We start from the raw sequence: 22,329 nt of genomic DNA, 5'->3' as shown, positions 1-22,329 counted from the left end.
GACAGGAAAATGGGAAGGGGCTTGGGCTGGGGAGAAGATAGCTGAGAGTGCAATAGGTGGATGGAGGTGGAGGTAAAGGTGATAGTCAAATGGGAGGGGTTAGGTGGGAAGGAAGATTGGCAGGTGCGACAGGTCATGAGGACAGTGCTGAGCTGGAAGGCTGGAACTGAAGTAAGGTGGGGGGAGAGGAAATGAGGAAACTGGTGAAGTCCACATTGATACCACGGGGTTGGAGGGTCCCGAGGTGGAAGATGAGGCATTCTTCCTCCAGGCATTGGGTGGTTAGGGAATGGCGATGGAGGAGGCCCAGGACCAGGCGAAAGTGAGGACTGCAGATGCTAGAGATGACAGTCAAGATTACAGTAGTACTGGAGATGCACAGCAGGTCGGGCAGCGTCTGAGGAGCAGGAAAATCAATGTTTTGGGCAGGAGCCCTTCATCAGGAACCAGCATGTCCTCAGTAGAGTGGGAGGGGGAGTTGAAATGTTCAGCCATGGGGGGGCGGTACGGTTGATTGGTGCGGGTGTCCTGGAGATGTTCTCTGAAGTGCTATGCGAGAAGGTGTCTGGTCTCTCCAATGTAGAGGAGACTGCATCAGGAGCAATGGATACAACAAATGGTCCCAAAGGAGCCTTCTCCATCCATAAAGTTTCACCTGAACTCCCACACATGTCATTTATTGTATCCGCTGCTGGAGGAAGAATGCATCATCTTCTGCCTCAGGACCCTCCAATCCCATAACATCAATGTGGACTTCACCAGTTTCCTCATTTCCCCTCCTCCCACCTTACCCCAGTTCCAACCTTTCAGTTCAGCACTGTCCTCATGACCTGTCCCATCTGCCCATCTTCCTTCCCACCTATCCACTCCACCCTCTCTCCGACCTATCACCTTTACCCTCACCTCCATCCACCTATTGCACTCTCAGCTACCTTATCCCCAGCCCCAGCCCTCCCATTTACCTCTCCACACCCCTGGTCCCGGCCTGGAACGTTGATTTTCCTGCTCCTTGGACGCTGCCTGACCTGTTGTGCTTTTCCAGCACCACGCTAATCTTGAAATAAATACAGCCATCAAATTTCACATACCACGTGGCTACAGGAGCTGGGATTTATGTATCAGCGAATGCTTACAGAATGTTCCTGCTTTACATAGCTTTTTTTTAAAAAGTGAATAATTTGTAAAGTTCATTTTAAATAATGTAACAAGTCAATCCCGAAGCTTTACTGTTTGCTGTTCGCTAGGTGGCAGACTCTGGGAGCATTTGTCTCAAAGTTAATATTTGATGGGATCACTGATTGAGTCTCTCTCAGTGAACAGAGCTTGGCTGTCCGGACTGCAAATAGCAACAGCCGTTCCCCCCACCCCACCCAGCCCCTGAAAGCTGGGCTGCCCTCTCAGAATGGCCGACAAACTGACCTACATCGGATCCGGGGAGATTGAGGAGCTCCTTCTAGACTTGGAGCTGATCCCGGTGCTGGAGAGAGCTCTGGCCAATTTCTCGAGTGAAGACGGCGGAGTGGAACAGCCGGTCCGCAGCACGGTGCCCGTGGCCAAGTACAACGGGTGAGAAGCCTGAAGCAGAGATCACACCGAGAATGGTTCAAATCCCAGCCGCCCACCCTCCTCCTCCGGCCACCAGGGCGCCCGGCTTGCGGAAGGAGAGCGGGAGGTCATTCCTATAGTTCACTCGCACTTTAGTTTGTTAGCGTCAGCAACATTAACTTCTTGATAACACACCGGGCAATTGTCCAATCCTGACCGGGATCTTTAAAATACAGAGAAGGCTGGAAATATGAAATAAGAACCAAAACAAAACTCAACGGGTCAGGCAGCGTTTGTGTGGAGGAAGGGATTAGATTTATTGCCGATGACCTGTTTATCAAAGTCTAACTCATAACCTGGTGTGTGATTTTTAACTCAGAACCGATGGAAGGCGACTGGAAACCCGAATTGTGTTTCTCTCCAAAGATGCTGGCTGACGTGTTGAGATTTTGTTTTGTCAGACAGGAAAATCCAGGCTTTTTTAAAAAAAAGTCCTGTATGTGTTTTCCCTCATTTTCAGTCACATCTCAAGGTAGAGGTGATTGCAAGTGAAACTTAAGACATGTAAGCAACCAGTTTATTTTTGATTTAACCAATTTTCCTAATCAACCTGTATCAGATGTTGTTGCACACCTCTGGAGTAAGGTGGTACTTGACCAGGGTCCCTTAGTCAGGGGTAGGGACGTGACCTCTGCACAACAAGAGGGCCCCTAACAATCAGTTTATTAGACAGGGTCCAATGCACACATGATGCTGCACGTTATTAATCTTCCATGTGGTGAGAAAGCGCCTAACAAGGCCAGTATTTATTACCCATCCCTAGAGACCAGTGCCATCGAGTAGTAAGGGACCCCCACATTGCGGTTCAAGAGTAAGTTCCAGGATTTTGACCCAGTGACTGTGAAGGAACAGTGATATAGTTCGTAGTGACTGTGATTGTGATTCGAAGGGAAACTTGCAGTGGAGTTTCGATCATCTTCTGCCCTTGTCCTTCTCATTGGCAATGGTCATGAACTTTGTAGTAGTCATGGGCGATTTGAACTTCCCAAATATTGATTGGAAGCTCTTTAGATCAAGTAGATTGGATGGGGCGGTGTTTGTGCAGTGTCCAGGAAGCTTTTCTAACACAGTATGTAGATTGTCCGACCAGAGGGGAGGCCATTTTGGATTTGGTACTCGGTAATGAACCGGGACAAGTGATGCGTTTGTTAGTGGGTGAACATTTTGGTGATGGTGACCACAATTCTGTGACTTTCACCTTGGTTATGGAGAGAGATAGGTGCGTGCAACAGGGTAGGTTTTACAATTGGGGGAAGGGTAATTACGATGCTGTAAGACAGGATCTGAGGAGCATAAGTTGGGAGCATAGGCTGTCGGGGAAGGATGTCGTGGAAATGTGGAACTTTTCCAAGGAACAGATACGACGTGTCCTTGATATGTATGTACCGGTCAGGCAGGAAAGAAATGGTCGTGTGAGGGAACCTTGGTTGACGAGGGAGGTTGAATGTCTTGTAAAGAGGAAGAAGGAGGCTTACATAAGGTTGAGGAAACAGGGTTCAGACAGAGCAGTGGAAGGATACAGGATAGCCAGAAGGGACCTGAAGAAAGGGATTAGGAGAGCCAAGAGAGGGCATGAAAAATCTTTGGCGGATAGGATCAAGGATAACCCAAAGGCATTTTATGCGTATGTGAGAAACATGAGAATGACGAGAACAAGGGTAGGTCCAATCATGGACAGTAGTGGGAGACTGTGTATTGAGTCGGAAGAGATAGGAGAGGTCTTGAATGAGTACTTTTCTTCAGTATTTATGAATGAGAGGAACCGTATTGTTGAAGAGGAGAGTGTGAAACGGACTGGTAAGCTAGAGGAGATACATGTTAGGAAGGAAGATGTGTTGGACATTTTGAACAACTTGAGGATAGACAAGTCCCCCGGGCCTGATGGGATATATCCTAGGATTATGTGGGAAGCAAGAGAGGAAATTGCAGTACCATTGGCAATGATCTTTTCATCTTCACTGTCAACGGGGGTGGTACCAGGGGACTGGAGAGTGGCGAATGTTGTGCCCCTGTTCAAAAAAGGGAATAGGGATAACCCCGGGAATTACAGGCCAGTTAGTCTTACTTTGGTGGTAGGTAAAGTAATGGAAAGGGTACTGAGGGATAGGATTTATGAGTATCTGGAAAGGTACTGCTTGATTAGGGACAGCCAGCACGGATTTGTGAAGGATAGGTCTTGCCTTACAAGTCTGATTGAATTCTTTGAGGAGGTGACCAAGCATGTGGATGAGGGTAGAGCAGTGGATGTAGTATACATGGATTTTAGTAAGGCATTTGATAAGGTTCCCCATGGTAGGCTTATGCGGAAAGTCAGGAGGCAAGGGATAGAGGGAAATTTGGCCAATTGGATAGAAAACTGGCTAACCGGTCGAAGTCAGAGAGTGGTGGTAGATGGTAAATATTCAGCCTGGAGCCCAGTTACAAGTGGAGTTCCGCAGGGATCAGTTCTGGGTCCTCTGCTGTTCGTAATTTTTATTAATGACTTGGATGAGGGAGTCGAAGGGTGGGTCAGTAAATTTGCAGATGATACGAAGATTGGTGGAGTTGTGGATAGTGAGGAGGGCTCTTGTCGGCTGCAAAGGGACTTGGATATGATGCAGAGCTGGGCTGAGGAGTGGCAGATGGAGTTCAACCCTGCCAAGTGTGAGGTTGTCCATTTTAGAAAGACAAATAAGAATGCGGAATACAGGGTTAACGGTAGGGTTCTTAGTGAGGTGGAGGAACAGAGGGATCTTGGGGTCTATGTTCATAGGTCTTTGAAAGTTGCCACTCAGGTGGATAGAGCTTGTAAGAAGGCCTATGGTGTATTAGCGTTCATTAGCAGAGGGATTGAATTCAAGAGTCGTGAAGTGATGTTGCAACTGTACAGGACTTTGGTTAGGCCACATTTGGAGTACTGTGTGCAGTTCTGGTCGCCTCACTTTAGGAAGGATGTGGAAGCTTTGGAGAGGGTGCAAAGAAGATTTACCAGGATGTTGCCTGGAATGGAGAACAGGTCGTACGAGGATAGGTTGAGAGTGCTAGGTCTTTTCTCATTGGAACGGCGAAGGATGAGGGGTGACTTGATAGAGGTTTATAAGATGATCAGAGGAATAGATAGACAGTCAGAAACGTTTTCCCCGGGTACAACAGAGTGTTACAAGGGGACATAAATTTAAGGTAAAAGGTGGAAGGTATAGGGGAGATGTCAGGGGTGGGTTCTTTACCCAGAGAGTGGTGGGGGCATGGAATGCGCTGCCTGTGGAAGTGGCAGAATCAGAATCATTGGTGACTTTTAAGTGGCAATTGGATAGGTACATGGATGGGTGCTTAAGCTAGGACAAATGTTCGGCACAACATCGTGGGCCAAAGGGCCTGTTCTGTGCTGTATTGTTCTATGTTCTATGTAACTTTGAAGGTGTTGTCACTTGAGACTTGATAATTGTTGTGGTGCATCTTGTAGGTGGCATATACTTCTGCCACTGCATGTCAGTGGTAGAATAAACGAAAGTTAAAAGTGATGGATAAAGTGTTAATTAAGTGGGCTGCTTTGTGTTGGGTGTTATTAAACTTTGAGTGTTGTTGGAGCTGCAGTCACCCAGGCAAGTGGAGAGTATTCCCTTACACTCCTGACTTGTGCTTCATCAGTATTTTTTATATTTTATTGTAGTGAGGTAACCTTATGGAATTTTTCTTATCCAGCGACAAGTGAAAATCCCTCCACCTCACCTTGACTTTGCTTCTTTACCCCATTTCTTCCCCCTGCCCTGTCCCCGCTCCATACTACTGGGAAATTCCTTGGAACATTTTGGAGTTGGACAGTTAGAGTCATACAGATGTACAGCACGGAGACAGACGCTTTAGTCCAACTCACTCATGGTGACCATATTATCCTAAATTAATGTAGACCCACTTGCCAGCATTTGGCCCATATCCCTCTAATCCCTTCCTATTCATGTACCCATCCAGCTGCTTTTTAACTGTTATAATTGTACCAGCTTCCACCACTTCCTCTGGCAATTCATTCCATATGTTGTTTAATAGGCAATAATTTGTGCAGCTTTTTGTTGTAATTGTGGAAACTAGTACAATTTTTCCACTATGTAAATATTCATCTTATTTCTGTATTTTCCTGTTGAACTAATGTTTGCATATTGCTCAGTTTTTTAGGCGTGATGCCAGCATACAGTGCAAAGGATGATGCCTTGGTAACAAAACTTGTCAGATTTTACCAAGCCAACAGCTCTGCCTCCAGCTCTCATCATGCAACAGTGCTGCTGTTTGACCCAAGCAATGGCATCTTAAAGGCAGTATGTATTTGCTGTGTATCTCCAGTCCAAGTGTTACAATGTGATTGTAGGAGCATGCCCCAAATAATTTTACAGGCTTTGGAAATCCTGAACCTTCCCTTGAAATTGGATCATTTCTCATTGGCTGATATAAGGCTCTAGGTCATTAACAATTTGTCAGACTGTTAGTCAGCTTGCTAAGCTACCCAGATGTTCACAGTGGTGTGTGACTATTTAGGAAAACCACCTGCTCTTTAATTTTTTTAAAATTTAAAGCTTTAAGTCTCTGACAATAATCTATAATACAACATAACCTCCATTTGTACTCCGAATGCAAAGGATCCATCATAATAGGGAATGGAAAATGAAGCACCGCAGGCTTGATCTTGCATGCTAGGTACTATAAAGTTGAATCTAAAACAAATTAAACTACGTTCTCCTTGGATGCTGGTAGTGACTAGGATTAGAATATCTGGGTAGTTGTTTTTGATGAGCACAGGCGTGATGGGATGAAGGGCCTTTTTCTTTGCTGTAGATCTCTATGTCTCTGTGACCCTATGACTTGAGACAGTCAGGATGAATTTGATATTAATGGGAGATGAAGCGAGAGTTTTATTTCCACAAAAACTGTGGATGGAAAACTGGAGTGTAGATAGTGAGGACTGCATGCTATGTATCATCTGTTGTAGGGTGATTAATTTTTCTCTGCATTGTTTCTGAAGGTGATGGATGGAAGAGTGATCACTGAAAAGAGAACTGCTGCAGTTTCTGCCATAGCAACCAAGGTAGTATATTGTTGTTCAATGTGGGGCAAAATCACACATAAGAGATAGGAATGACATTTTTTCTTCCAGTGGAGGGACTCAGTTTCTTTTCTGATCTCCTGAGAGTATGTTGCACTGGACTGTGAATCCATGGGGGAGACAATAATTCAACATCTAATGGACCATAGGAACTAGCGAGGCCATTTAGCCCTCAAGCCCCACCATCTAACGAGATCCACGTACCCACCTCTGCTGCTCCATATGTCTTAATACCTTCAGTCAACAAACACCTATCAATCTCAAAATTAAAATTAACAATTGGTCTCATATCAGATAACCAAGAGAAAAAAATTCTATCAATCTAATCTGCATCTATTAACTTGAAAACATTAATCAAATCACTCCTCAACCTTCTAAGTTCCAGGTAAAACAACTCCTTATAATGTAACCTTTGGAGTCCAGATAAATTTACCCTGAATTGCCACAAATGAGATTTGAAGCCATGGCCCTCAAACTATACCAATTGTGCAGAATAGTGCATTCCCAATTGATATATAACTTGCAAAATTAAATAAACCACTGGAATGACAGAAATTCTAAATAAATTCAAATTAGGTAACATTCAACTGACTGTCTTTAAATGGAAACTTTCGTGGCTTCTGCCTCATTTTCTCTCTCTCTCTTCCATTGTCTGTCTGTCTGTCTCTCTCTCTCTCTCTCACTCTCACACTCTCTCTCTCTCTCTCTTTCTTGATCAGCCTTTTCCACTGTTTCTGCTTTTATTACTTTGTCTGCTAGTTGATTAGGTGCTGACAGCACATGTAGCATGTAATTCTATGGGGAAGGCTGTAAGGGACCCAAGTCATTGGTGAGTGAGAGTCAGGTGGGGTTTGCAGAGAGGGATTAGCTGCTAGAAGAGGGAGAGGTTGAGAAGGAGAGGTGAGGGATGGCTCTCAGCAGACCCCTTCCCATAATGCTGAGTCCTTCAATCAAGCAGAGTTTCTATGAATGAGTAATTCCTCACCCTAGATTCCCACAGCCGAACCCAACAGATCCTGAATGGCAACTCCCTGCTCACTGCTGGCTGAATACCATACTGGCACCGGTATGGTGAGGTCCTGAAGTGGACATCAATCTCCCACTTAAAGGTCTCAATTAGTGTCCAGGTGGAAAGGCCATCCATGAGCTTTTGCAGTCCAGACTTGATTGGGCAGAAGCAGGAATTATTTGGAGGAGTTTCCACCTAGCACTTTCTCATTTGATTACATGCTGCCCACCTCCGAGCTCATTACCAGGCTGTGGTAACCTCCATCAATTGAGCTTTGAATTCTCATTCTTATTTCCAAATCCGAGATCATCCAAGATCTCAGCACACCTCTGACTCTGACCTCCTGTGTATCTCTAAGTTGAAGTGCTACTCTATTGGTGGTCATGCATTTAACTTTCCAGACACTCATCTTTGGATGCCCCTTCCTAAACTGCTCTGCTTCTCTCCTTTCCTTTCAAATACTTTTCTAAACTAAACTCTGGCCAAACTTTGATCGTCTGTCCTAATATATTCCAATGTAGCTCAGTGTCAAATATTGTTCAACAGTGTTTCAAGTGCCTTGAGATTATATTTATGTAGCACCATCAGTGTAAGATATTTGCTATTGTTATGTGGGGTTCAGGAGCAACAAGTGTGGCTGAATTTTTTTCTCTCTAACTCATTAGTGTTAAGGATAATTTACTTTGCTGATGGCAGGAAGACAGAAATTAGTGACTGCAACAAAGACCAGTGATGGATCTGGAGCTTCCTCAACTGCGCAGACCAGGAGGGACAATTCCCCCTCAACAGAAGCTCACAAATTACTCATTTCAATTTAACCACTTTTAACCATCAAATCTCTCAGAAAATATAAAGAGCAGTAGGGGTCAGCTCTAACTTGGAGATTATGACAATGTTCAATCTATATGTCAAATTGAGATGAAGCATTAAACCAAGGTATTAGCTCCCTGCTGGGTCCTAACAATCCCACAAAAATCTCAAAGGTGAGGAAGACAGATTCTCCCAGTCCTCTTTATTAACATTCACCCGGCAAATGGCACCACGTCAAAATATCTAGTATCCCAAAGCGCTTGAAACATTATGGAATGTTTAATCATATTGTGTTTTGTGGGATCTTGCTGTGTGCATAATGGCTGCCATGTTTACCTGGTTAATCATCATGTAACTTTAAAGTCTGTTTGCAGACTGGTTCAGCCACATAAGGCAGTAAACCGTTACTCTCTCAACATAATGACAGATGTAGAACCAAACACAAACCCGAGGGACAGACCCGCTCGAGTTCATAATGTCAGTCTCAGAGGTTGGCACATTTGACTCGCTGATATTTTTTCTCAGATTCTTCCTCTAAGTTTCATTTTTGTTGATTTTTTTAATCTAGTACCTCAAACCTAAGAACCTGGATGTATTATGTATTCTGGGAGCTGGACCAGAGGCTGTCAGTCACTATGAAATCTTCACCAAAATGTTTCCATTCAAGCAGGTACCTCCACAAGTTCTGCCTCTTTTGTTGTCTCTATAAGTGTGTGTGTAGAAACAGGAGGAGGCCATTCAGCCCATTGAGCCTGGTCTGCTATTCAGTACTGTCTTGGCTAATTATTATCCAAACTCCAGCCGCCTCCCTTGACTCCATATGCTTTCATGTCATTCACCAGCTGCAAAAGTCTATTGATCTCAGATTGTCCACTTTACCTGATATATTAAGGCTCCCTTGTGTGAATTTTGATGAATAAACTCACACAATTGAATTCCCTTTATCATTAGCTCATTACGATATCAGTGCAGATCTTGCTTGACAAATCTGTGTTTTGTAAAACAGCAGTCAGAAAGGAGAAGGAGACAAACAGATTGCTGCCCACCATCCATCTATGTCACATATTACATGGCTCCTGGCAGGACCTGAGGAGCCAAGGATTCTCCCTGTACCTTTCCCCCAACATCTGTATAGCCAAGATTTGGAATCATAGAAACCCTAAAGTGTGCAAGCAGGCCATTCAACCCATCAAGTTCACACCGACCCTCTGAAGAGCATCCCACCCAGACCCACCCCCCTTACCCTATCCCTGTAATCCTGTATTTCCCGTGGCCAATCCACCTAACCTGCACATCTTTGGACTGTGGGAGGAAACTCGAGCACCCAGAGGAAACCCAAGCAGATATGGGAGAATGTGCAAATTCCACACAGTCGCCCGAGGTTGAAATCAAACCCGGGTCCCTCGTGCTGTGAGGCAGCAGTGTTAACCATTGAGCCACTATGCCACCTCTGTTATTGTTATAAGTGAGAAGGGAAGCCAGCCAAATCCGGGATTGTGTGGGATAGTATTCTGAAGTGAACTGTACAAATGTTTCTCATGTGTAAATGGAGACTCGAAGCTCTAATATTTTTAAATTGTGGAGTTTTGATTCCTCATCTTGCAGGATATGAAGGTGTTAACAATGACAATTTTCACCAGGTACTGGCTCACAAACCAATCACTCATTCGTTCTGTGTAATCTGATGAACAAAGATGCAACCAACCCTTTTTATTTGTATGTACCTGTTTACTCTGTTGTCGGGGTAGAGGTAATGTAATTTTTTAAAATGTTGCTGATAAATAAAGACTTGAGATATTGGAAAGAATTGCCACCACAGCAATGAAGACAAGATTGTTAAAATAACAATGAGAAAGATTATTTCCTCCAATGGTCCCACAAAGTACAATCTGCTAATGACCAGATTAAAGCTTTTTTTATACTTTTGAATTGCACGGTACCAGCATTCAGCCTTCCAAAACAAAATATATAAAAGCAACTAAGGGTCTGACAACGTTAAATGCACAACAGGCCCATTCTGTTCCATCATGTCAGTGCTGAAGATCCAAAGCCAATTCCCCTTGCTCTATTGACTTCTCATAATCCCATGTCTCCCTCTGCTTCAAACCTTCATCCAGATCACCCACAAAAGTTACTACAGACTCTGCCTGAATCCTGCCCTAAGGCATAGCATTTTGTGACCTAGCAGTCCTTCCTTGTGGCTTAGACAGCAATACAGGTAGAAGGTCATACATTCAAGCTGAAGTGCAGAGAATTGAACACGAAATTCAAAGCCACTGCAGTGAAGGCCCTATCTGTCCCTTTAGGGGAATGTAACATCAATGACAACTACTTTGAAGATCAAGGGAATTATTCTGTCTATCCTTTATACTTATCCTTCAGTCAGCATCACCAAAAACACATAATCTGATCATCATCAGATTGTACTTTGTAGTACCTTTGGAGGAAATAACCTTTCTCGTTGTTATTTTAACAATTTTGGTTAAATCTCCTCTTGGCTTCATTGCTGTGGTGGAAATTTTTGCCAATATCTCAAGTCTTTATTCATCTAAGACATTTTAAATTAAAGTAACTCATCTCTCAATGATTTGATCCCAGGTAAAGGTGTGGAGCCGAACTCGAGAACGAGTTGAAAAGTTTGCGAAAACAGTTGGGGGACCAGTGACAATTTGTGCTTCAGCAAAGGAAGCTGTTCTTGATGCTGATGTAGTGATAACAGTCACCATGGCAACAGAGCCCATCCTGTTTGGAGAATGGGTAAAACCTGGAGCACATGTTAATGGTATGTCATAACGACTGGACTTGTGGTGTGAGAATTGCTGGAAAATAATTACGTTGTAATTGGAATCAGTGTGTCAAGAACTTATACTGAAGGTTTGGGGGATGTTGCAAAAGCATTATGTAAATAAATTTTACACTAACTTGGGGATGAAGGGGCTTTAAAACATTAGACCTCATCAGGAGAGCAATTAGCTCAATCCTAAGATTCTGGCTGTGCAAATGTTGTGTGGTCCAAATTGATTCATTGGATTCAGAACTTCTAGCACCTCCTACTGTTCATTTTTATCTGTTCCCACTTCTTATCTTTCTCTCATATCCTGAGGACATTCCAACTTGCTTTTTATCCAGCGAAGCCTTTATGAAATCTGGTTGCTGTTCCATTGTAGGTTAACGACAGAAGCAAAATCTGTGCACAGAGAGATCCCACAAATCAATGGCAAGTTAAACTGTGACAACTCACTGCTCTCCTTGAAACGGGCTTTAGGAATTCTGACATCTATTTGAACCAAGGCTCAGTTTAATGGTCTCTCCGGCAGTACAGCACACCCTCAGGCCTGCCCTTCCGACAGTGCAACATTCCCGTATTACTGTGTTCAGTTCATGCAGTGGTCCCTCTGTACTGTCCCTGCATCAGTCTAGCACTCCCTCAGTGAGACACTGATTTTCACCATAGGCTAGCTCTCAAATCTCTGAATTGGACCTTGAACCTGCAGTCCGGTGATGGTCTAGAGGGGAGGAGAAAATCTCTGAAATTAATGCCTCAATTTGATTCTCTAATGTGTGTTTGTGATACACCGTTTAATCTTTCAGCTGTTGGAGCTTGTCGACCAGATTGGAGGGAGCTGGATGATGGACTAATGAAGAATGCTGTCCTGTATGTGGATAGCAGAGAAGGAGCCATTAGAGAGTCAGGAGATGTCATCCTCTCGGGTGTAATGCATTTCATTTGGCTTTGTCTGTTAATCAGTGTTTGAAGTTATTACACACATAAATACTCAGACTTGTGAATTAGAAGCAAGCTTAGACCAATCAGCCTCTTGAGCCTGTTCCACCATTTGGTAGGATTATAGCTGATCCGATTCAAGAATGCAGCTTCACTAGGACATTGAGGGATCGGCAGAGATACCCACACCTCAGGAGCAAACAATTAAAAAAAAGTCACCTCTCATTCTTCTAAACACAAAGAATTGCAGGCCCAACATGTCTGATCTTTTCTCATAAAGTAATCTAGACCATAAAATAAGCTTTGACTAATTCCTAATCCCCTTGCTCCTCTGAAGCTTAAACAACACTACAGTCAGTTCATTGTTCCTGTCCTTTGCCCTTCTAGCTCTCTGTTTAAGGATCTCCAGCTGAGGTCATCCAGAATTCATCTCCTCCTTGCTCAATTCTGTGGCCATTGAAATAATTTTTAAGGTTGAATCCACTTCTTAATTCTGCTTTTCATAATTCCATGTCTTTGATCACCCATCATCACATTCTGCAGAAATATTCAGAGAAGCTCCACTAAGTTGCTGTGAATTTACTGATTTAAAAGGACCAGGAAGCTTGTAAGGATTGTGGTAATTGTCTAATCCTGTTGTGTAGTGGGTGGGGTGTGGTGAGGGTATTATTAGTAATGTTGGTTCTGGCCTGAGTACCTTTGCTTTGAAAAAGGGAAACACAACCAGGGTTTGTGCTCCTGATTACAAATTACATGTTGCTTCCCCCTTCCACATCTTTCCATCACTAGAAAGGGGATGTGTGTTACCAGTGAATGAGAAGGATGGTGATGCACACCAAAGTCAAATAGGTTTAATTGTTGAGGTTCACATGTAAAAAATACCACTTCAGCATGGGACCAGCAAAGGATAAAGAGACAAAATTGTACAGGCATGAAAATAAAACAATACGTTCAAAAAAGGGGGCAATTATAGTAATATATTATTGCACTAATGTTTTGTTACTGATGGTTAAATTTTAATAATTTAGAGTCCTGATTAAGTCAAGCATAGACCTGCTTGTCATTTGCCTCTTGTTTAATTGCTGATTTAACAGTTCTTTCAATTTAAGCTATAAACAATCTCTAATTGTAAAAATATTTGTTGACATGTTCCTGGAACAAAGAGTAGAGTACTGTCATTTAACAAAGCGTTTTTCAATTTATCTCACAGGCTGAAATCTTTGCAGAACTGGGAGAAGTGGTGAAAGGAACCAAACCTGCTGTGCGTGACAGGACCACAGTTTTCAAATCATTGGGTGAGAACAAATAAGCCATTATTAAGGGAGCTGATGACAGGACAAAGCTCTTCATTCACTGCTGCTCTGTGTTGTGATGAAAGGTTCAGTATAGTTTCTAATTGAGTCCAAAAGAAACTCAGCTTTTAGATATATTTTATTCAGTTATAGGATTGGTTTAATTCTTACATTTGTTGTTAAAGGATAAATAACTCACTGAATAATATCACAATCTGGTCAATCCAGCTCTAGAGAGTCCATTTTAACAATATGTTTTGTGGGTCAAATGCTGAAATTTTGCTTCATATATTGCATTGACCCAGAGAATGCAGAATAGCTCCAGTTTTGGATTGTCCCATAAATTGCTGTGTAACACCTGTTTTATTTCCACCCTGACTGCTTTTTGAGGTTCCATTTCACAGACTATTTGCCCTCAAAATTTATGATTTTCTTGTGTGTCAGTGAGTATCAGTAAGACATTGTATGCTGCAGCATACAAACATAGGAATCAGAAGCAGAACTAGGCTAATCATCCCCTCATACCTGCTTTGCCATTTAATACAGTCAGAGCTGATCTGATTATGGCGTAACTACCACATTCCTGTCATGTCCCCAATATTTTTTAACTTCCTTCTCAGTCAAGAATCTGTCATCATTCACTTAGCATCACTACTAAGTCTGACTGTCCTCACCCAGTCTCTCTCACATTTGTAGCATGGATTACTGGCAATTGGGGACGATGTTGCTTGCCTGTTTTACACTGTGCCCTGAAGTCAATGAATCAGTACAGCCTGTGGGAGTGAACAAAAGGCTTTGCTGTTGTGTGTCAGTTAGTGGGAAAGGGTAGAACTGCTGCAAAATCCTCTTTTAAATTTCAGAAAGATCTAGCAGAACTGCCTGTACTTTTGGTATAATCTGAATGAGCACAGGAATGGATATTCTATTGTAGAAAATCTTCATCAAGCCAGTCACTATTATTGCTTAAATGAAGCTTTGACTGCTAAAGCTCTTTTCTTTTGTGTTAATTTCTTCCAGGCATGGCCATTGAAGACACAGTTACTGCAAAGCTGGTATTTGATTGTTGGGAAGGTAAAAATAAACAGAAATCCTAACATCTTACAATTTTTGTTCTGTAGAATACTGTTTCACAAAATCAGATTATGTTAATCAGAATAATGGGACTGCTCAAACAAATTAAAGATGTATTTAGTTCAGCTTGTGAAAACACAAATCTACAATTAATACGTTAGAAAAAGACCTCTCAGCTTGTACAAATACAGTGTCAGTTGTTGAACTTCAATCCAACTGTTACCAACATTTGTTACATGATTGATTGCATAATGTTATAAAATGATACAAAATGACCATTCTGTTTGTGCCACATCATTGAAGGAATTATCCCACTTGGTCCATTAGCCCTCTTCCTTCCTCACAGCCCTGCACACATCTGCTTTAAAATAATCTCTAATCATAATTGTTTTACACATAAACCTTGTATTAAATTGTTGAAAAGCAATGGATTGACAGTTGCAAAAACTTAGTCAAATTGAAACACCATGTCCTTACAAATAATGGAAGCCAAATTATTAAATAAATTACGAGTTTATAGTACATCAAATAGAAATAGAAAGCTTTGTCGTTTTTTTCACTAGTACAGTATTGTCCATTCTTGTGTGAAATGAAGATTTATTTTAACACTGCCTTTCATGAGATTGAATAATGATCCACAAATAGAATTTGACAGCATTCGGAAGAGATTATGAAGACCTGGGCTGGCAGTTTAGTGCAATGGGCACCATGAGTTTGTACATGGTAGCTTCGTTATAGTGGAAATTGGGAAGTAAAGGAGAGAGCTTTTGACACTTCCCTCTCAATGTAGGTTGTGGGATTAATTTAGGAACATTTTCCATAAATGGAAGCTAGATTGTCCTCTGAAGGACAGTTTTGCAAGATAAGATCTGTGGACGTTGTTTCAAGCCCAAAGAGATATTTCTAATTCTTGGGTATCCACTGAACTATGGATTAGCTAGGTTTCTATTTTTTTTTATTCTTCATTTATTACTGTCTTAAATGAGACTGTTCATTCATTTATACTGCATCCATTTACATCATGAAATCATTTTTTAGGTACAAATTCTACACAATGCAGGAGACCATTTATTACTAACAGAGGATTGGAGCGGGGTGTGAAGGCAGATTGGTACACCATCATCTGTGAGGAAGTCCACTTAGTTTATACATCCTGTATCCTGCATAAGAATCTGCTCTCTATTCCTTAGAATCGCTAAGGCCATTAAGGGCACTTCTCACACAGATCAGGATTGGCTAGTGGCAGATATATTATAGTTAGAAACCAGGTCAAACTCTACATCTTTGGCATAGAATAACTGAATGACATTCCTCAAATTAGTAAGGCAAACTAGGGCAGGACTTATGCAGTTAATGTAGAGCCCTGGGGATGTGTTGTTGAATAGAGAGACCGAGGGGTGCAGAAATATAGTTTTTGTAAAAGTAGAATTGCAGGTAGACAGGATGGTGAATAAGGCATTGGGATGCTTGCCTTCATTGGTCAGTACATTGAGCACAGGAGTTGGGATGCCATGTTATCGATGTACAAGACATTGGTGAGGCCACATTTAGAATACTGTGTACAATTCTGGTCGCCCTTTTAGAGGAAGTATGCTATTAAACTTGAGAGGGTGCAGAAAAGATTTACAAGGATGTTGCTAGAACTGGAACGTTTGAATTTTAGGGAGAGGCTGAATAAACTGGGGCTTTTTTCCTTGGAGCGTCAGAGGAAGAGAGGTGATCTTATAGAGGTTTACAAAATCATGAGGGGCATTGATAGGGTGAATAGCCAAGGTCTTTTTCGTAAGGTGAAGGAGTTCAAAACTAGAGGGCATAGGTTTACATTGAGAGGGGAAAGATTTAAAAATGACCTAAGTGGTAACTTTTTCGTGCAGAGGGTGATGCATGTATGCAATGAGCTGTCAGAGGAAGTGGCGGTAGCTGGTACAATTACAACATTTAAAAAGCATCTGAATGGGTAGACGAATAGGAAGGATTTAAAGGGATATAGGCCAACAATTGGCAAATGCGGCTAGGTGATGTCTGGTCAGCATGGAAGAGTTGGATCAAAGGGTCTGTTTCCGTGCTATATGACTTTATAAATAAAACAAAATATCTCCAATGAAAGGGATTAGATTACATACATTTTATAGATATTCAGAACTGGCCACTGCACCCAGCCTCCTTCCATTCCACTTATTTCACCCTATTTTCTATTCCTTTCTTTCTCAACTATCTCTCCAGCTTCCCCTTAAATGCATCTACCCTATTCACCTCGAACACTCCATGTGGGAGCAAGTCCCAAATTCTCACCATCTTCCAGTTAAAAGTAATTTATCCGATTCCTAATGAGATTCAATGGTGATTATTATATTTATTTATGTAATGCCCTCCACTTTAAATTAGTTCCTCACCATTTGAAATGAGTGACATGAAACAGTTCAGAGTAATGTTACTTATCCAAGTGACTGAAGAGCATTTTAAAGGACAGATTGGTCTCAATAACAGTTAAAGATCTATATTCCAGAAAATAATTATGTGCCAGACACCAAAACTCTTTTTTTGTAATGTGCAAATCTCCATTCCCTTTTGCTAAATCTAAACATGCAATATGGAAATCTGAGTACTTTTAATGATCCACTAATTTAATTTTAACTTCCTCCAATACAATGGGTAATGGATGCTTCAATATAGTTCCTGTTACATATCACACTGGCCATTTCTGCCACCAGAGAATGATGATGGTCCTGGATTAAACACTGGAGATTGCTCGGACTCCAAATCTTCTTGATGGTGTTCAAACTTGCTTACCTATTTCATGTTAAAAAGAAGTTACACATTAACAGTGAATACCAAAACACACTGAAAATATAGATGACTGAAGGAATTAATTTCATAGTAAGGAACTATGTCTTTCAGATTTTTCTTGTTTGAAAAAGTAAGGATTTGCATTTATTTAAGCAACAGCCTAATATTGTCACATTCACTAAATCACACCTTACAGTAAAGGTCCTACATACCATCATCACTGTCCCAGGATATGTCCTGACCCATTGGTGATGGCATGACATTTTTTCGTCAGTAGATAGTTGGGTCCATACGCATAGACTCTGGACCCTGTGAAGTCTCATGGTATTACATCAAGCATGGGTAGGAAACCTCCTGCAGAATACTAACTACAGAACTCCCTTAGCTTATATATCAATTCTCCTCCATGCTGAACACACCACTTGGAAAAAGCACTGACCATACCATGGGCACAGAATCTACCCTGTGCTGGGGAGAGGTTTCAATGTCCATCACTAAGCATGCCTCAGTAGTACCTCTACTGACCAAGCTGACTAACTTCTAATGGTCATGGTGGTGGTACATTGAGATTCAAAAACCCACTGGACCTTATTCTCACCAAAATGTACACCTGTCCATGACATTACTGATAGGTGTGACCACCACATAGTTCTTGTAGAAACAACAAGTTCAAAATGATGACAGAATGCATCATGTTGAGTGACACTACTTATATGCTGAATGGGATAGATTTCAAACCAGTCTGGAAAACCAAAACTGCTAATCCATGAGCCGCAGCAGATCTGTGTTCAATCACAATCTATATGTAATCTTAAGGCCAGTTACGTTGTCCAAACTCCACCAATACCATCAAGGCAGATTTCAGGAGCCAGAAACATCCTGTCCCTAACTGCCCTTGAGAAGGTGGTGGTGAGCTGCCACCTTGAACCACTGCAGTCCATGCACTGAGGGAGGGAATTCCAGGATTTAGACCCAGCAACAGCAAAGGAACGGGAATATGTTTCCAAGTCAGGATGGTGAGTAGCTTGGAGGGGATCTTGCAGGTAGGGGGTGGTGTTCCCATGTATCTGCTGCCCTTGTCCTTCTAACTAGAAGTGGTCGTGGGTTTTGGAAAGTGCTGTCTAAGGGTTTTCGGTGGATTTCTGCAATGTATCTTGGAGATAGTACACACCAGCTACTGAGCATCAGTAGTGGAGGGAATGGATTTGGTGCCAATCAAATGGGCTGTCTTGTCCTGGATGGTGTCAAGCTTCTAGAATGTTGTTGGAGCTGCACTCTTCCAGGTAAGTGGGGAGTATTCCATCATATTCTTGACTTGTGCCCTGTAGATGATGGACAGGTTTTGGGGAGTCAGGAGGTGAGTTCCAGCAGTATTCCTAGCCTCTGACTGCTGTTATAGTCACTCAATCATGCCACACAAGAGCCAGGCAATGACCATGAGAGCTACAAGGGCAGGTCAGGAGTTGAGAGTTCTATGGGAAGTAACTCACCTGCTGTTTCTACAATACCTGTCAATCATCTGCAATGTACAAGTAAGAAGTGTGATGGAATACTCTCCATTGCTTGGACAGGAGCAGCTTCAACAACACTCAAGAAGCTCATCACCATCTGAGTCAAAGCAGTCCACATGATTGGCATTCCATACACTACTCATCTCCTCCACCATTAATACATAGTGGCAGCAACGAGTACTATATATAAGATGCATTGTAGCTCCCTCAACAACACCTTTGAAACCTGTGATCTCTGCTATCTAGAAGGACAGTGGCAGCTGAAATATGGAAACACCATAACCTGAGGTTCTCCTCCAAGCCACAGACAATCCCAATTTAAACATGTTGCCATTCTTTTAGTGTCACTGTGTCAAAACATGTTGGAACTCCCTCTCTAACAGCGCAGTTAACGTGCCTACATTAGAACTGCAGCGGTTCAAGAAATGGTGCAACATCATCTTCTCAAGAGTGCTTAGAAATTGGCAATGAATGCTGGCATAGCCAGTGGCACCCGCATCCTGAGAAAGAGCAAAAGAAATTAATAAGCACTGCCCCCAAACATTGAAAAGTGCTTTCAAACCAATATGCATGTTTCTGAAGTGCAGTGACTGTTAGAGTATATAAAATATTGAGTCCAACAGCTCTCCAGGTGGGATTGGTGTTTGTTTTATGCTCATTACTACACCAGGCATTAAAAATGATCATAGATCAATTAAAATCTCGCAGTTAAGAATAGTCAACAAGTCAAAAACTAAGGCTGTTGGAAGGTATACATTAGAAGAAACTAGAATGAAGATTGAAGTGAATTGTATAACACTGAAACAAGTGCAGGCAGACATGTTTGGCTATTTATTAACAACTGTTTTCAGAATATGGCAGGTGAAATTCAGAAATTAGAAGAACGATTGAGAAATTCTGAAGTAATTTTGTGTTAACAAGAAAACTCAAGATTGTAACAAAGAAAAAACATGTAAGATGCTACACCACAGAAACCTGGATAAGCAATAAAACTGTGTAGAAGAAAATAGAGACATTGGATGAGGAAATTGAATGTACTTTAGCCAAGGTTATGTATGACACAAAAATAGGTGGGAAGGCGAGGATGATACAAAATGTCTGCAGAGGGATATAGACAGGTTGAGTGAGGAAGCAAAAACTTGGCAGACAAAATATAATGTGAGGCTGAGCATTTCAGCTGGAAGTATAGAAGAGCTGAATATTATTTGAATGGAGAAAGGCTGTAGAAAGCTATAGCCCAGAGGGATACAGGAATCCTCATGCATAAATCACAAAAAGTGTACAAGTAGCATACAGTTCAGCATGTCAATCTCTGCACATGAAACGTTAGAGCAGCTGCCATGAGGCTTAGAGGGAATGTTGTCTGACATCTGTATGAAGCAGAAGATACTTGTCACTAATTACGCCAAGCCTGAATGTTGTCCAGGTCTTAATGCATGTCGGCATGCAGCATTTCAGCATGAGAAATCACAAATGACGCTGCATATTGCAGAACAATCAGCAACCATTCCAACTTCTTATGATGGAGTGAAGGTCATCAGTGAAGCAGCTGAAGATGGTCCGGCTTAGGATATTATTCCATGGAGCTCCTGCAGTGATGTCTTGGAACTGAGATAAATAGCATCCAACAATCACAACCATCACCCTTTGTGTTAGAAAGGAGTGAAATCAATTCTCTTTGTCTTTGGTGTTTAGGACTCCTTTGTGCCACATTTGGTCAAGTGCAACCTTGATGTCAAAGGCAGTCAACATCACCTCACTGAAATGAGTTATTAACTATTGTATATTGATTCTGGTATGGTTCTCTCAGGTTTGGATGCATTCTATTTCTTCTGGTTATGATTATGACTTTTGGTTACAAAAATTGCTGGCGAAACTCAACTGGTCTGGCAGCATCTGTGAGGATTAAACAGTTTTGAGTCTGGTGACTCTCCATCAGTACTGAGGCAACTGAAGTCTCACCAGCAATTTCTGTTTTTGTTTTGATCGTCAGCATCTGCAGCTCTTTGTTTTATTATGACCCATTACCCTATCTGAACCACATCAGAAAGGCTGAACACTTCGGTAGGTTGACACAGTTTGTATCTTCTCTTCCTTCCTTCCATTTGCTCCTCGTTTGGTTTGACTCTATTTTGACTTCCTTTCAGTTATGACAATTTTGATCTGGTTTCTCATTACCTCTGATTTGGAGCACAGCCAAAGAGGGAGAATGTTTTGGACAAAAAAAATATTATGGGGTGTTGCCAAATGAACTTCATGACTTTCCTCATGTTTCTGAATGAATTGCAACCTCGCAGCTACAGGGGGAGGCCCCAAGAGACACTTAGAGTCATAGAGATGTACAGCATGGATTCAGACCCTTCAGTCCAACCTGTCCATGCCGACCAAATATTCCAACCCAATCTAGTCCCACCTGCCAGCACCTGGCCCATATCCCTCGAAACCCTTCCTATTCATATACCCATCCAAATGCCTTTTAAATGTTGCAATTGTATCAGCCTCTACCACTTCCTCTGGCAGCTCATTCCATACATGTACCACGCTCTGCATGAAAAAGTTGCCCGTTAAGTCTCTTTTATATCTTTCCCCTCTCACCCTAAATGTATGCCCTCTAGTTCTGGACTCCCCCACCCCAGGGAAAAGACTTTGTCTATTTATCCTATCCATGCCCCTCATAATTTTGTAAACTGCTATAAGGTCACCCCTCAGCCTTCGACACTTCAGGGAAAACAGCCCCAGCCTGTTCAGCCTCATAGAAAAGTTTTTCTTCAGCTCACAATCTCAGGAAACTGAGTACTTGGTTGTCAAGGATCTGCTGGAGCTTTAATGGACAATCAAGTGCACAGTATCATTAGATGACTGTCCCTCTGAAACTCCCTAGCAGAGGCAAAATTTGTTGCAACTTTTTTTTAATTATTGTTTACTCTCCGTGATCTATATGGACTTCAGTAAAGCACTCAACAAGGTTCCTAATGGCAGACTGGTTAGCAAGGTTAAATCACATGGAATACAGGGAGAACTAGCCATTTGGATACAGAACTGGCTCGACGGTAGAAGACAGAGGGTGGTGGTGGAGGATTGCTTTTCATACTGGAGGCCTGTGACCAATGGAGTGCCACAAGGATCACTGCTGGTTCCACTGCTTTTCATCATTTATATAAATGATTTGGATGTGAACATAGGAGTTATAGTTAATAAGTTTGCAGATTACATCAAAATTGGAGGTGTAATGGACAGCGAAGAAGGCTACCTCAGAGTATAATGGGACCTTGATCAGATGAGCCAATGAGCCGAGGGGTGGCAGATGGAATTTAATTTAGATAAATGTGAGGTGCTGCATCTTGGAAAGGTAAATCAGGGCAGGACTTATATACTTAATGGGAAGGTCCTGGGAAGTATTTCAGAACAAAGAGACCTTGGAGTGCAGGTTCATAGTTCCTTAAAAGTGG

General features: G+C 42.1%; 1 protein-coding gene across 1 annotated transcript; it reads left to right on the top strand.

Moving 5' to 3' along the window:
• The first annotated feature begins 1,356 nt into the window (after positions 1-1,356).
• Positions 1,357-14,858, top strand: crym (crystallin, mu). The gene is made up of 8 exons (XM_087997889.1): positions 1,357-1,566; positions 5,747-5,894; positions 6,596-6,658; positions 9,064-9,165; positions 11,094-11,277; positions 12,087-12,208; positions 13,430-13,514; positions 14,529-14,858. The coding sequence occupies exons 1-8, from the start codon at positions 1,403-1,405 to the stop codon at positions 14,603-14,605; spliced, it is 945 nt and encodes a 314-aa protein (XP_087854015.1). The 5' UTR covers positions 1,357-1,402; the 3' UTR covers positions 14,606-14,858.
• The last annotated feature ends 7,471 nt before the right edge of the window (positions 14,859-22,329 follow it).

Source organism: Chiloscyllium plagiosum, unplaced genomic scaffold (assembly GCF_037043375.1).
Source record: "Chiloscyllium plagiosum isolate Xiang-an unplaced genomic scaffold, Cpla_swu_hap1 HiC_scaffold_20, whole genome shotgun sequence".
Lineage (NCBI taxonomy): Eukaryota > Metazoa > Chordata > Chondrichthyes > Orectolobiformes > Hemiscylliidae > Chiloscyllium > Chiloscyllium plagiosum.
Note: the sequence above shows the minus strand (reverse complement) of the source record. Positions and strands in the feature narration are given on the sequence as shown.

Excerpts from the sequence above, each read along its gene's own strand:
- crym (XM_087997889.1), top strand. The coding sequence starts at position 1,403 with ATGGCCGACAAACTGACCTACATCGGATCCGGGGAGATTGAGGAGCTC. Across the intron at positions 1,567-5,746 it reads CCCGTGGCCAAGTACAACGG|TTTTTTAGGCGTGATGCCAG; the intron begins GTGAGAAGCCTG and ends CATATTGCTCAG. Across the intron at positions 6,659-9,063 it reads TTTCTGCCATAGCAACCAAG|TACCTCAAACCTAAGAACCT; the intron begins GTAGTATATTGT and ends TTTTTAATCTAG.